General features: G+C 31.7%; 1 protein-coding gene across 1 annotated transcript; it reads right to left on the bottom strand.

The window, feature by feature from the left end:
* Window positions 1-343: 343 nt before the first annotated feature.
* Window positions 344-7971, bottom strand: LOC130950606 (ubiquitin carboxyl-terminal hydrolase 6-like). Its single transcript, XM_057879157.1, has 18 exons — window positions 7735-7971; window positions 6868-7013; window positions 6653-6688; window positions 6454-6561; window positions 5203-5303; window positions 4982-5108; window positions 4080-4139; window positions 3921-3988; window positions 3051-3101; window positions 2844-2952; window positions 2102-2190; window positions 1815-1884; window positions 1627-1707; window positions 1432-1527; window positions 1283-1331; window positions 1061-1171; window positions 899-973; window positions 344-656 (listed from the first exon to the last, which is right to left on the bottom strand). Exons 1-18 carry the CDS (start codon window positions 7742-7744, stop codon window positions 601-603), a joined length of 1443 nt encoding a protein of 480 aa, XP_057735140.1. The 5' UTR covers window positions 7745-7971; the 3' UTR covers window positions 344-600.
* Window positions 7972-15635: the final 7664 nt, after the last annotated feature.

Raw genomic sequence — 15635 nt, 5'->3', positions numbered from 1 at the left:
GTTCAAAATGTATGATTTTGTTTCTTGTTAAGTGTTAATCTACCCCTATTGGTATCAGATAGTGATGCAATATAGAAGAGTGGTAGCTACCATCAAGTTTGTCAATAATGTACTCTCCCTTTTCCCCCTTCCGCCGACAGCAAACAAAACACCAAACCAAGTCAAACCCTTCAAAACTCAAGCCTGACAACCGACTTTGATACATTATAATGTTGATTATATACACCTTGTTTATGAAATGAAATGGTGACCTTGACTGGAAGGGAAAAAAAAATATTGAGATGCAAACATGCTCGTCCTAGAGATATAACTACGAGCTATCAGAGCTCTCGGGAGTTAAGGAGAACAGTCGCCAACAAAATTTCGGTTCAAATCCTTATATATCCATTTTAAAAATAAATAATTAAAAATACAATAGCTAATTCAAACAAGTAAAAAATACTAACTAATATCAACCTCATGGGTAAAATACAAGCAAAGAACAGGAGACCATTCTTTTACACAATCCTTGAATCTTAAATATAAACAACCGTATACCATCCTTTTACACCAATCCTTGAATCTCACAAAAGACAGGAAATGGACTCTTTCTCCGAACAATTAAACAGATACAACACGAGCCTTGTACATGATTATGTAAGCCATGTGCCAATCACCTAGAGACAAACATCATATAAAAATTTATTATTAATTTATTATCTCACACCGCAAATAATAACGAGAAGAAAAGGATGGATTAAACTATAATGATTGAGCTAAGCCAGTGAAGGAAGAAAAAGAAAGAGGAAATCATGCAAATTCGGTTTTTACATGGTATGATAGGCTCAATTGTAAAAGGGGATGATAGATAATGTTTTCATATTATCCATATCCACACATTAATTCTGCATATTCTCACCTCCTCCAGATAGTCTAGTGATGTCGTCTTCTATTCTGGGTTTGGGGTTGTCATCATCAAACTCTATCCACTTCCCTACAAACAAAATAACTATTAAGTTACCTTGAAAAGACATGGAGGAAAAAAAAATCAAGAACATAATGTGTTATCCAAGATCTACACCATTTTCTTGCTTGACCCAACCAACATAATGTCCCGAATCAGCACTTCTACCCTTGTGGGTCAATACGGCAACCAAATCATATATTCCAGTCATCTCCGTTGCTTTTTCACCTATGGACACAGACAATGAGTGTCAGAAGCAGATAGAGGATTGATAACAGGGAAAAATAAACAAAAAGGAAAGGAAGAAGATAGCAGAAAGAGGAATGTGGTCAATTTTACCCTCTTCCATTGGAGCTACAGATGGCTCGCCTCCTCCATTTGAAGATCCCTGAATCAATGAAACAAATTAAGTATATGGCTTGTAGCTACTTATGCACAACAAGGTATGTGTGTCATATGGTATGGAATGCGAGTCTAAGTTTCCTCACCTCTGCATCTGCCATTTTTTCATCGTTATCCTTTTGAACTGAGCTTTTCTCACTGCCTTTCAGACCAAGCTTTTTTCCTTCCTCATCTCTTAGGAGCTAAAGTAAAATGCCCAGAGTGAGAACATAGACCACACATTTTCGTAAAGCAAATATCAGAACAACCAGAATTTTCAAATAAAAAAACAGTGTGTAAACCTTTCTTGGGGCTTCCAACTTTTTGCGAAGATCATCAGAACAAAAGTCATAAACATCCAACTCCAAAGGATAATCCACTTTCTGAGATAGCCAAGCACATTCACAAATATAATGTAAATTAGTTAACAATATCAAACCAGCACCAGCTCTATCCATAAGTACACAAAAAGGGAAAGATAGGAGCATACCCGCAAAATCTTGGCCTTTTGGTTGGACTCTCTCTTCCAGAAAAAACGGACAAACTGAACTGTCAAATACCTTCAAAAAGAAAGAGTTGAAATTGATCTCAGATATACCCCCTTAAGCAATTAGCAATGAAGAAATGAAGCTCAACCAAGAGATGCACTATCGTATACCAAGGGAAAATACAACTACACCCTAATACAATGGAGGCTAAATTATGCTACATTAAAATGTTGACTAAAGTAAACAAAAAGCCAAAATGTAAGAAATATATCCAAAACTGAATGCCAACCTTGGCAAGGCATTGATGCGTGATTCCTTCAAGTAGATAGCACTACGGCCCAAAGCAGGGGAAGCTTTCTCCAATTCTGATTTTAATCCCTACATAAGTCAGCTGGGTTAACAAATAGAGGAATCATTCATCATAAAGAAAAATTGCATAGAATCCACTACATTCAACCAGTTTAAAATTTGTACACACGAATTATGTTGTTCTAACTATAGCATTTCTAATTCTAATCAGTCGACATCACAATCATTGTTTGGGTTATTCATGACCAAGAAATATTTTTACTAGAAATCTCTTGATGCAAGTGTACTCTTAATTTTGGCATAAATGTCTACATTTGAAGTTACTTGTTTGGCATAATAAGCAAAAATCATGGATGAACAGCAACAGGCCAACAGCAGTAAAGATTGAACAGAACCATCGAAAAAATAATAAGATCTTGAATTTAATGTAATTTTCAGAAACCCCCTGTATCTTTGCACTTTAACCAATGAAATAGTATTCAGCTTAATAATCAAAAACAAAATTATCAGCAGTAGCTTTAAGCAAGAAAGAGGCTCCAAGGAAATCGAAGAGAAGAGATAAACAGATCAAGAACACTATCATGGTTGACAGAACAAGTTGAGCATAAAAAGAGGGCACAGACTTGCAAGGTGAAAATAACATTCTTTAGTTAAAAATATGAACAGGATTGTCTATGGAAAAACAGAGGCCTCATTCCTGCAATTTATTAAATAACACTTACATGTTTTATTCCTTCATGCAAATGGTTCACCTCCTGAGATATGTGGCATTTAAGTGAATAAACAGATTCTGTTTCTGAGCTTTCTTCGTTACTCTCTTGGCAATGAATCCTAATAAGAGGTAAAAAAAATAATCACACAATACATTACGAATACGATTACTATAGAACATTAGAGGCCAACTGCTCCACAATAAGGTCTATGTATACCTGCTAATAAGTTCTATGCCAAAAAGAGCCTTCACAGCATCAGCATTTTCACTGAGAAAAGATAACATGTAAATAGAAGTAGAGTATTCACGAAAGAAATAGGTGCATGGAAAACAAACAAGTAACATACAAATGAAGACTTCTTTTAAACATGTAGCACATAACATTTTTAATCTAGTCGGACCAGACAGTTCATTTATAAGACAGAAGGGCAAGGATTTGAAACCGAACATTTACAAAAATAGAGCCTCAATAGTACATATACTAATATAAAACTTCTTTGGGGAAGAAACAGTACTATTAACAAGGCAACTCTCTTCTCCTATCTCTCCCCTTTGGTTGCAGGGTTGCATGAATTCTCTTTTCTACATGACTATATCTTCTTTGGTAGCAGCTCAATCGCCACCATTATTTGTGCAATTGCTGTAGTCTTTCTTATGCTCTGCGCCTTCGTTCCTCGGCTGTGCTATGTTCTGTTCATACCATCCTTCTCCTCAAAAATATGTTATATTATCACCCCTAACTCCTTATTTTTAAGTGATAATTTGTTGGATAATTATATATTTCTGTTTTATTACCTGTGTTGAAAGCTATGTGACAATGGAATTATTAATGAAGAATTGTGCATTTTATTTCAAGTTTAATCATGTCAAACGTGATTATTTATGATATCTTGTATAAAAATGTAGTATTTTGTTCATTTATTATTCATGTTTTCCATCTGTATCACAATTCTACAATTTACAATTTTACAACTTCTGATTCTAGATAAAATCTAAATTTTTACAAGTTGACCTTCGTCACAAATAAATATGGTTACAAGAATTGCAGCAATTGCATTTAGTTACTGAAAAGCAAGGGCAAAATTACCTAGATCCATTAGATCTTAGAGACTGAGAAAGTGTATATAGAAGTTGTGTCCAACATTCTTCAGCATCCTGTTTGACATGGAAAATAACATAAGTCATTTATTTTAAAAAACTAAACTAAACTAAACTAAATTAACAAAGTGACATTCTACATATAAACCTGTTGCATGAACACTCCATTATGCAGCTGGCCAAATTGAGGGTACTTCTTCCTCAATAACTGGAAATGCATTAACAAATCAGAACAAAATCACTTTCCATCAATCATAATGAAACATGAATAAAACAATAACCAGGTATTAAAATACATATAATATATGAAGAAAGAGTTTCAATTCATAATGAGAGCAACTTATCCTCATGAAATGTCACAAGAAATGGAAAATGATAAACAATGATTTCAAAACATAAGCAGAGGTGATAAATATGGGGAACTATAAAAGACGGGTCCTACAGAAAGACTTCCATCCTGAAGGATAGACAGTATGCAGAAATCATATTTAACGGAGTCTTCTCCCAACCATTAAAGGAAAGGCTCATTCAATGCCTATTCAATGGAAAAAGCACTACTTTGGATAATTCAAGAATATCCCACAATTTATTTCCCATGAAGCAAAGAGTAACTGATTAGAAAATCTTACAATAATGAAACAAAAAACAGCAATATTACTCTTTCAAGAGGTCTAATGTATACCAAACAAATAGAAATCAATTCATCACAAAAGTACCACAATAACAAGTATCCAAATATTTGTATCAGAATTTCAACAATAATCAACCTAATACATATTATGAAATTTCAAATGTACTATTATAAAATCATAAACAAATTGCTTTCAACTGAATTGAAACCAGAAGTTTGAACCAGAATTCTAAAGATATCTATCCAAAACCAATGTGTTACTAGCACTTCAAATATGCACTATTGTGCATAGATATTGTAACATTCCAATATAGAAAGGAAAAAAGGTCATCCCAAAATCGTATGACATCATAACATATAAGGATGGAAATAAAAAATATTCTTAAAAAATATAGCAGCAGTCTAGTTAGATAATGTACCATCCAAAATTGCATTGGCGCCACAGGCTTGACACTTTTATCAAGCTCATTGAATAAGTCACGGGTAGCAACTGTCAACAGATGAGAAGACTGGTCAACATCATTGTTCCTTCCTGAATGTGAGTACCTGAGTCCAAGAGAGTTTGCATAAGTTGTTCAGGTATAGGCCATAAATGCATGAAAGAAAGTTGTCAACTAATGTTCCCTCAGAAAGGACTCACTGAATCAAAGCTGACTTCAACTCTGGCACAGAATGGAGACATTGTAATGTTGAGTTCATATAACAGGTATTTCCCAAATTGAAAAGGCCAGCAGTATGTCCCTGGAAAGAAAGAAAAGAAAGAAAAGAAAAATCAGATATTAAAGAATGAAACTAGTGTATGACTCAAATAAGCACAAGTTAAATTTGAACAAATAAAAGAATAAAAAATGTTCTATAGACAATAAGGCTCAACCAATAGTACTCGGCCTCAATAGTCCGGTAATCAAACACATGAATCATAAAACTAAACTCATAACAGTTTACATGAGGAATCAGAAGCTTGTAAGCGTTTACATTAGAATTGTAAACTCGATTACAGAACCTAATTATCAGAGTTAACTCGAGTTTAATAACAGAATATAGATATAAAAACAACCATTTGGTCTTAAGATGGGTAAATGTGACATCACATTGGACCCTCGGTTATTAATAACAACAAAACATTCATTCAATGGTAATCAATCCAAGCGGGTATCATTTTAATAAGAAATTCGAGTGCACAAAAGTGACATTTAACTATCTAAGGAAAAATGTGGTATCATGCATAAATGGACAACTAATATGATGTTACATAAAACTTTATCATACCATAAACACAATTGCTCTGTGTTTTGCAACTGGGAAAAAGGGGAAGGGGGGGGGGGGGGGGGGGAGCACCTGTCCAGCAATTAGACCTACGGACTATTTATGTTAGGATTAAAGAAGATCTATGTTGATGTGAACATAAGAAAAATTAGCATATCTTCATCTAATTATCTTAAGTAGGATAACACAAAGTCCAAGATGATCAAAACAAGAAATCATAATACAACCAGAATACTGAGGAGAAGTTGCAATCTGCAACCACTTTTTACACCACTATCCAATACAAGGCTCCACCAAAATTATTTATAGACCATGAAATAGTTGACATTCTTAGGAAAACAAAAATGAGTGGAAAGAAACAAGAATATTGCTCAATTATTTATTTCCAAAATTGAAGATCATAGTTACTTGACCTGGAGCTAATTTAAAATTTAAAAAAAAAAAAGGAGTATTTAGGGAAAGAGACTATTGTCATAAACAAATTGAAGATGAAGGCGCTATTGGCAAACAATACACAGTTTTATAAATGGCTGATATTAAGAGGATTTAGAGCTAAACTATTAACAAACACAAGCATTCCTCCATTCATAAACATAGAGTATAGACAAAAACAGCTTAAACTTACAACAGCAACTACTTGTTCTTCTTCAGGAAGATCTTCAACAAAAACAGTTCCCTTCTCTGGAGACTTAATAATTTCATCTGCTGTACCCATCATCATTAACTTTTGTCCCTGCGAAAATAGATCATGTAGCTAATTTCAGATAAAAGCAGCATAAAAAATGGTTGAATAGTACTAAATATTACATTACAGCACCACTAACCTCTTTCACTCCTAATGTTGACCAATCAGCATCATCCTGCATTACAAAAGGAAATAAAGGAACAAAAAGGGAGTTCAAAAACAACTCCATTCCAACTTATAGTAGATATACTTTCACAAGATCTATTCAAAGTCAACTTAAGCAAGAAAAGATTTAGCATATTCAGGCTTCAGCATCAGTTTGGTTTGGTCACAATCTAACATTCATATACTAACCTTTAACAGACCACCCTTGACCATAATTTTTTGTCTTTCAGGAGGTACCCCAGTTAGATCATACAATTGGCACTTAAAAACATAAGGAGGCTGGGTAGTATCAATTTCTACATCTTTGAAAAGCTCCTTTTGCCATTTTACACTAACTGCAGACAAATATTTACTTTGGTAGTGAGAAGTATAATAAAATATACGTAAAGCATGATGTGAGGAGACAAAACAACAATTGATGAAGCAATAATCAATAATAGTGGTAAACAGAATTTCAAATCTTATGGAAAAACCAAGACCTACGTAGTCATCCACAGAATACAATTTCGGCTCATAGCCTGCAGTCTTCAAGAAATGCAAGACAATGCGTTTTCTACTTTAAAAACAACTATACAGCAGGTGCAATGTGCCAGCATAGATTACTGTCACTATTCCTAGGAAACAGATTGACTTCAAAAGAAGCTAAATGCAGCTACATCTCCACAGCCCAAGGTTCACACAATCACAATACACCAAGGAATACAAAACAATAATAATAAACAAACCACACAAACATTTAAAAAATACTAAAAAAAACAGTGATGCCTAGTCCAACGAATATATGACACTCAGTAACTCGTCCAAAAAAAAAAACAAATAAATCGAGCTCAAATCCCTATATCCAGTTAAAACATCACCGATGAACACAGATTTTCATTCCATTTGGTATACTACCCAAACACGGTAACACTAAAACCCTAAATCACACCGATTACAAACGCACAGCAAACAATTAAAAACAAAAAGAAGAAAAAAAACAAATAATAATAATGATGATGATGATAGTTGTTAAAAATAACTGCATAGACGAAAGCATGGAGAAGGAATTTTTCTGACCTGGAATCATGGTGGCTAGAAGGATCGAAAAGCAGGAAAGTGTGATGGAAGAAGGGAAAATAAGAGTTTTATACTTTTATTTGTTTGTGAACAGAGAAATAGAGAACGAAGTTGGCTTGAACAAAGGGCAAAACGAAAAACGATACGAAACGTGTTATTGTAATTTCTTTTTTTTGGACGGTGTATTATTGTTGTTTCGTGTGTGGGTTTTTATAGCTGAGGCGAAGATGGAAGATGAACGCATGGCCCACTTCTTCTCGTTTGGGTTGCTGTTAACGTTGGATAACTCTCTCAAGATAGACCGTGGGAGATAACTATCTTAGTTTAGTTTAGTCATTAGTTTATGAATTTTTTAAAATAAATATTTTATTTGATTTTTTATCTTTTTTGGAGAGATAAAGAATTTGTTTGAATGTTATTATTAAAAAAAATTTTAAATAATATTTTTTTAAAAAAATTTTTTATGAAAATAAAAGTGATTTTATGTTTAGATATTTTATATTAGAAAATTTTTTTATTTATCAATTATTTTTGAATAAAATAAGATAAAAATATTTTTTTATTATGTAAAAAATATCTTTTTTTTAAGAATGTAAATTATAACTTCTTAAAAAAAGATATTTCTTTTATTTTTCTAATACTTTTACTTTTGTATTAGAAATTTGTCAAACACACTAAAAAATAAAAAATATCTTTTTTAATTAAAAAATATCTTTTTTATCAATTTAATAACGCTAAACAAGCACAAAAACGCATTTTAATCTCCCAAAACTTCAATTAAACCCCATACATCTATAGTCACCAAAAAAAACCCCATACATCTATAAAATTATACAAATTGACTTCTATTCTCGGTTGATAAAACGGGTGCTAGATATTAATACTAAGAGTGAAGTACCAACTCGATCCCTGTCCATTTTTAAAAATGACAACGCGACCCCTCAAAATAAAATTGATCTACTTCGGTCCCTGTCTCCTGATTCCGTCACACAACGCGGTCCTTGTGGGTATTTTTCCGTCAACTCTGAACGGAAAATGCTGACGTATCAAGTTCAGAAATGGACAGGGGTTTAATTGTCTCTAAATTTAAATTGGTTAGGGATTTATTTGTCCTTATAATTCTTTAAATAATATTTTTAAATTATTTTTTTGTTCATTATATTAATATTCTTTTTCCAATAAATTATTAAATATATAGTATAATAAGTACAAACTAATTAATAAATTATTCAAATTTAAAAATATCATTTATTATAAAACTAAATAAATAATTCTCAAATATAATTTTTAAATATATAAATAATAAATATTAAAATTCAGTTAATACATTAATAATAATAACCCTATGATATGTTATTAGTATTATGATCTAGATAATTTTTCACAATAAAGTAAAAATTAATGAACACATTATTTGATATACAGTAAAATATTTTTGAGTAATAACAAATTTAATTTTTTATCTCTTTAAACTAAATTAATAATTCTATTTGATATCTTTGTATTAAAATACACTATGAGTAAACTATTAATACTAAATGAAATAATTAAAATACACTATATATATTATGGAGACCATTTATAAACTCAACAAATTTAAAATATCAATAATATTATTAATCTATTAATAATACATATGGTCATAAGGTTATAGATTGATAAAGAATATAAGAATAATATAGATTAATTAAAATTTTAAGTATATTAAAATTCAATTAAAGATATAAAAATAGAATTATTTCAATTAGTATTTAATTATTTCATTAAAGGTTATATATTTTAATTATTTCATTTAGTATTAGTAGCTTGCTCATAGTGTATTTTAGTACAAAGATATCAAATAGATTTATTAATTTAGTTTAAAGAGATAAAAAATTAAATTTGTTATTACTCAAAAATATTTTACTATATATCAAATAATGTGTTCATTAGGTTTCACTTTATTGTAAAAAATTATCTAGATCATAATACCAATAGTATATCATAGGGTTATTATTATTAATGTATTAACTGAATTTTAATGTTTATTATTTATATATTTAAAAATTATATTTGAGAATTATTTATTTAATTTCATAATAAATGATATTTTTAAATTTGAATAATTTATTAATTAGTTTGTACTTATTATACTATATATTTAATAATTTATTGGAAAAAGAATATTAATATAATGAACAAAAAATAATTTAAAAAAATATTATTTAAAGAATTATAAGGACAAATAAACCCCTAACTAATTTAAATTTAGAGACAATTAGACTCCTAACCATTTTTGAACCTGACACGTCAGCATTTTCCGTTTAGAGTTGACGAAAAAATACCCACAGGGACCGCGTTGTGTGACGGAATCAGGGGACAGGGACCGAAGTGGATCGATTTTATTTTGAGGGGTCGCGTTGTCATTCTTAAAAATGGACAGGGGTCGGGTTGGTACTTCACTCTAATACTAATTTGTTAAAGGAACTAAAAATCCCTCGTCAAAACTTAAAACCCTAACTACCTTCGACTCTTGCTATTTCTACCTTTCTCTTCTCCCCTTTTTTTCTCCTTATCTGTATTTCAACTCCCCCTTGCCTCAAACCCACACAGTTATACTGGCCTTCAAGAGAGATCAGAAAAGAGAGAATTAGTTCGCTTTTTGCATCTGTGCTTTTGTATCTGCCTCTGGTTCCTCTGTCTACTTCGTTTGTCGCCATGTGTCCTCTTCTGTTTTTGCCACTACTAGTTGTCCTATTCGACTGTTTCGCCCGTGCTTCTGAGTCGGATTCTCTTTAACTATATTCTGATTTGTTCTTTCTATTTTCTTTAATTAGTGATGAAAACAGATGTAATAGGCAAATAGTTAGAGTTATGATAATTTGTTTTATGATTTAAGGTGTGAAAATTGAAAATATATCACTATTACGAGGGAGGGATAGATAAAATTGGCGAACAGAAGCCATTTAGAGAAGGGGGAGTTTTTAGCGGCGATAGTAGTGGTGCGAAAGAATATGAAGACGGCGAGGATCTTGGTGACACTGGAAAGATTTGGGGAGAGTAAGAAGAGGAAACCACGGTGGTGGTGGCTGCTGGTGCCAAAACAGAGGGAAAAGATGGTGGTTCTAGAGATGGCATGATGAAAGAATAAAAAAAAGAGGAAGAAAAAAAAAAGAGGATTTGACTATGGTGGTGCTATGGTGATGGTCGTGAAGGTGAAATTCGATAATGATGGTGATGGAGATGATGGTGCTTGAAGAGAAAGAAAAAGAAGAGGAAGAAGAAAAGACGAAAGAAGGGGATAAGAGAAGAATATGAGAATTTTTTTTATTTTTATTTTTTTGATGATTGAGCTTTTAATTCCTTTAACAAATTGGTATTGACACATGTCACTGTGATATGGTACATCAAATTTCATCGGATACATTAAATAGGTCACCGTTTATCAACTGAAAATAGAGTTCGATTTGTAAAATTTTATAAATAGATGGAAGTGTGGTTGAAATTTCGGGATGATTAAGATATGTTTTGTCTCTCGAAAAAAAAAAGTCAAGGACAAGATAAATATTTACTTTTTTTTTTAAGTGTTAGATATTTGACTCTTAACTAATTATAAATTCTTAAATAGAATTTTAATTTTAGGGCGGATTAATTTTTAATCTGTTAAATTGAAAAATATTATAAAAAAAAGACCTGTAAGAGATTATATTATGAATAATGATTAAAATTTTTAATTTATCAATTTATTTTTTTAATAATTAAAAAAGAAAATTTTGAATAAAAGTTTTTCAAAAACATTGAAAAGATAAAAGTTTTGATATTTTTATTTTAAAAATAAAAATAATTAAATCGGTGGATTAAATTCTTTAATACTTTTTCTTATATTATACCCTTTATTTTGCGACTAGTTTAAGAGTTTTTTTTTTTTTAATTAAGAAAATATAGGAAAAGTGAGAGTAAGTTGAAAAATTAGACTTATTCTATAATTGCTTACTAGACTATCTGTAATTATCATCAATTGTAAAATAGTCACACTGGTTCTTAAATTATGGTTATAATCTTTGTATTTTGTCTTTTTAATTTATCAATGTAAGATTTATTTTGATATAAGACAAAGTATATTTGTTTTTTTTTTTAATATTTGTGATTTTTTAAAATATTTTTTAACATTTAATTTTATTTAATTTTGTCTTTAATATTTTCTATTTATTTAATTTTATTTTTAATGTTTTCAAATTGTGTGAAAATTATTCCTAAAAATTTTTAATTTTTTCTCTAATATTTCATATAAAATTAACATCTAGACAAAATTTTGATAAAAATAAAAAATATTAAAAATAAAATTGAATGCAACTAAATGTTAGGGATATTTTTAAAAAGAATTATAAATATTAGGGGGGAAAAATATACTTTACCCTTTGATTTATTTGTCATCTCATGAGATTCATTTATTTGGATAAATTTTTGAATAATAACTTTAAAAACTAATTTTTTGAGAAGTACTACATATACAAGTCATTTTAGTTTACAAGTCATATAAATTGGGCCAAATCTACAAAAAGGACACTCACTCATATAAGCATGCTAACACGCACTACTCAACTGTTTCTATAGCGCGCTTCGCGTTCCTCCTCCTCCTCTTCCTCATCTTCCTTCTTCTTTCCGCTTCTCCTCCTTTTACTTCGTGTGTTTCATTTTTAACGTCGTTTTTTTATTACTGTTGTTGCTACATTTTTTTCCTCATTCTCTTTTTATTAATTTTGCAACATTATGTATTTTTTTTTCTTTGTTTGATTTTTTCATCCCAAGAAGAATTATGAGAATATGAAATAAGAAGATAAAGAAGAAGAAGTAGCAGAAGATGAGGAAGAAGAAGAGGAAGAGTTTTAAATTATGCAAAACTTATCAGCACACGTATTGTAATAGCACAGACCACCCGCTAACACAATATTATCCGCTTTGGCACACAAGGCCTCACGGTTTTTGCACCCTTATAAGGCATGCTTCGTTTTCCTTCCCAACCGATGTGGGACCTTACAATCCACCCCCCTAAAGGAGCCCAGCGCCCTCACTGACACATCGATCCGGACTCTGCCTCTGATACCATCTGTAACAGCCCAGACTACCCGCTAACACAATATTGTCCACTTTGGCATACAAGGTCTCACGATTTTGCATTTGACGATAGGGATGATAGCCGAAACCCCCCACACTCACTCGTCAAAACGCTCATGCTATGGAGAGATGTCCACACCCTTATAAGGCATGTTTCGTTCTCCTTTCCAACCGATGTGGGACCTTACAATCCACCCCTAAGGGAGCCAGTGCGCTCGCTGGCACATCGATCCGGGTTCTGGCTCTGATACCATCTGTAACAGCATGCCTTATAAGGGTGTTGATACCTCTCCCTAGCATGACGCGTTTTGACGAGTGAGTATGGGGGTTTCGGCTATCATCATTGTCATCAAATACAAAACCGTGAGGCATTCTATGTCAAAGCGGGCAATATCGTGCTAGCGGGTGGTCTGGGCTGTTACAGATGGTATCAGAGCCAGAACCCGGATCAATGTGCCAACGTGAACGCTGGACTTCTTTGTCGTAACCTCTAATTAACCTTTACTTTACGGCTAGAGGTACAGTTTAGGGTAATTGGGGTGTTACATTTATATGGTACCAGAGCCGGAACCCTGATCGATGTGCCAGCGTGGGCGCTGGACTTCCTTAGGGGGGTGGATTGTAAGGTCCCACATCGGTTGGGGAGGGGAACGAAGCATGCCTTATAAGGGTGTGGATACCTCTCCCTAGCATGACGCATTTTGACGAGTGAGTGTGGGGGGTTTCAGCTATCATCCCTATCGTCAAAGGCAAAAACCGTGAGGCCTTGTGTGCCAAAGTGGACAATATCGTGCTAGTAGGTGGTCTGGGCTGTTACAGAGGTCTGGACTGTTACACATATACCGAAAATTCTTAAACAATACACCCAAATATCTTCGTGTTACACCCAAATTTGTTGTAATACAAAAAAGTATTTTCTCTAATGCTGCTTTTTTTTCTTCTATTTTTCCTCATTTCTTTTTTTCTTTTAGTTGAACAAATGTAAGTTCATCATCTTTCAAATAATTTTATACCATTATGTGTTTTTTCTTTTTCTTTGTTTAATTTTTTATTTTTTTTGTTCTTATTAAAAGAGTAAAACAAGAAGAAACTTGAGAAGATAAAACAAGAAAAAAAGATGATGATGATGATGAAAAAAAGAAGAAGCAGCAGCAAAAGATGAGGAGGAGGGAGAAAAAGAGTTTTGAATTATGCAGAACTTATTAGCACACATACACCGAAAATTCTTAAACAATACACCCAAATATCTTCGCGTTACACCCAAATACAGAAAAATATTTTCTTTAATGCATAACTTTTGCATTACATTCAATTCAAACCATCAACGATGAACAACAATTTTCACAAATAAAAATAACATTATTTACCTACAGAAGCATAAACTACTAACGAAAATATTAACTAGAATCGAACCACTCCTCAGCCACTTGATTGGATTCAAAATAATCAATTTCGTTCTAATTCAATTGACAATCTGAACTTGAATTATTCATTATCTTCAACAACGAGATAACTGATGATGGAGGAGAAGGAAAAAAAGAAGAAGGAGAAGAAATTCCAATGAAAAAAAGAAGGAGAAAAAAGAGGAGGAGGAGGTGGTGGTACTGGTGAGAAAGTAAAACAAGAAAAAATTTGAGAAGATAAAATAAAAAGAAAAAGTTGAATAAGAAAAAAAGAAGAAGAAGATGGCAATGATGATAGAAAAAAAAGAAGAAGAAGAAGCAGCAGAAGATGAAAAGGAGAAAGAGGAAGAGTTTTGAATTATGCATAATTTATCAGCACACAAACACCGAAAATTCGTAAACAATATACCCAAATATCTTCGTGTTACGCTCAAATTTGCTACAAATATAGAAAAAATATTTCCTCTAATACTACATTTTTTCTTCTTTTTTCTTATTTTTTTCTTTCTTTTAGTTGAATGAATGTAAGTTTATCATCTTCCAAGTAATTTTGTACCATTATGTGTTTCTTCTTCTATTTTGTTTGATTTTTTGTTTTTATTATTGTTAAAAGATTAAAACAAGAAGAAACTTGAGAAGATAAAACAAGAAAAAAAAGTTGAATAAGAAAAAAAATTATGATAATGATGATAAAAAGAAGAAGAAGAAGAAGAAGAAGAAGAAATAGCAGAAGATGAGGAGGAGAGAGAAAAAGAGTTTTGAATTATACAGAATTTATCAGCACACATACACTGAAAATTCTTAAAGAATACACCCAAATATCTTCATGTTACACCCAAATTTACTGCAAATACAGAAAAATATTTTCTTCAATGCAGAACTTTTACATTACATTCAATTCAAACAATCAACAATGAAACATTATTCACCTACAAGATCATAAACTACTAACGAAAAAATTAACTAGAATCGAACCACACCTCAACTACTTGATTGGATTCAAAACAATAATCAATTTCGTTTTTGTTCAATTGATAATCTGAACTTGAATTATTCATCATTTTCAACAATGAGATAAGAAGGAGAAGGAGGAAAAAGAAGGAGGAGAAAAAATTGCAATGAAAAAAGAAGGAGGAAGAGGAGGAGGAGGAGGTGGTGTTGGTGATGACGATAACGAAAGATAGAAGCGTGCAGACGTTGATTGAAAAATCTGTTAAATTATGAAGCGCGTGAAATCGACGTGCTAGAAGAGGCACATCTGATGTGAAATAGAATATATAGACTTATATGACTTGTATAGGTAAAACGCTTGTATGCGAAGAAAAAATTATCTTTTTTAATACGACAATAAATGATTCAATGTAAGTATAAAACTCTTTTTATATATATTTTTGAGAACTACTT

The sequence above is a fragment of the Arachis stenosperma genome, chromosome 9, assembly GCF_014773155.1.
Source record: "Arachis stenosperma cultivar V10309 chromosome 9, arast.V10309.gnm1.PFL2, whole genome shotgun sequence".
In the NCBI taxonomy this organism is placed as follows: Eukaryota; Viridiplantae; Streptophyta; class Magnoliopsida; order Fabales; family Fabaceae; genus Arachis; species Arachis stenosperma.
Note: the sequence above shows the minus strand (reverse complement) of the source record. Positions and strands in the feature narration are given on the sequence as shown.

Coding starts and splice junctions, on each gene's coding strand:
- LOC130950606 (XM_057879157.1), bottom strand. Junction 1,708..1,814: donor AAAAGGCCAAGATTTTGCGG/GTATGCTCCTAT, acceptor TGGCTATCTCAG/AAAGTGGATTATCCTTTGGA. Junction 1,528..1,626: donor AGTTGGAAGCCCCAAGAAAG/GTTTACACACTG, acceptor ATTTTACTTTAG/CTCCTAAGAGATGAGGAAGG.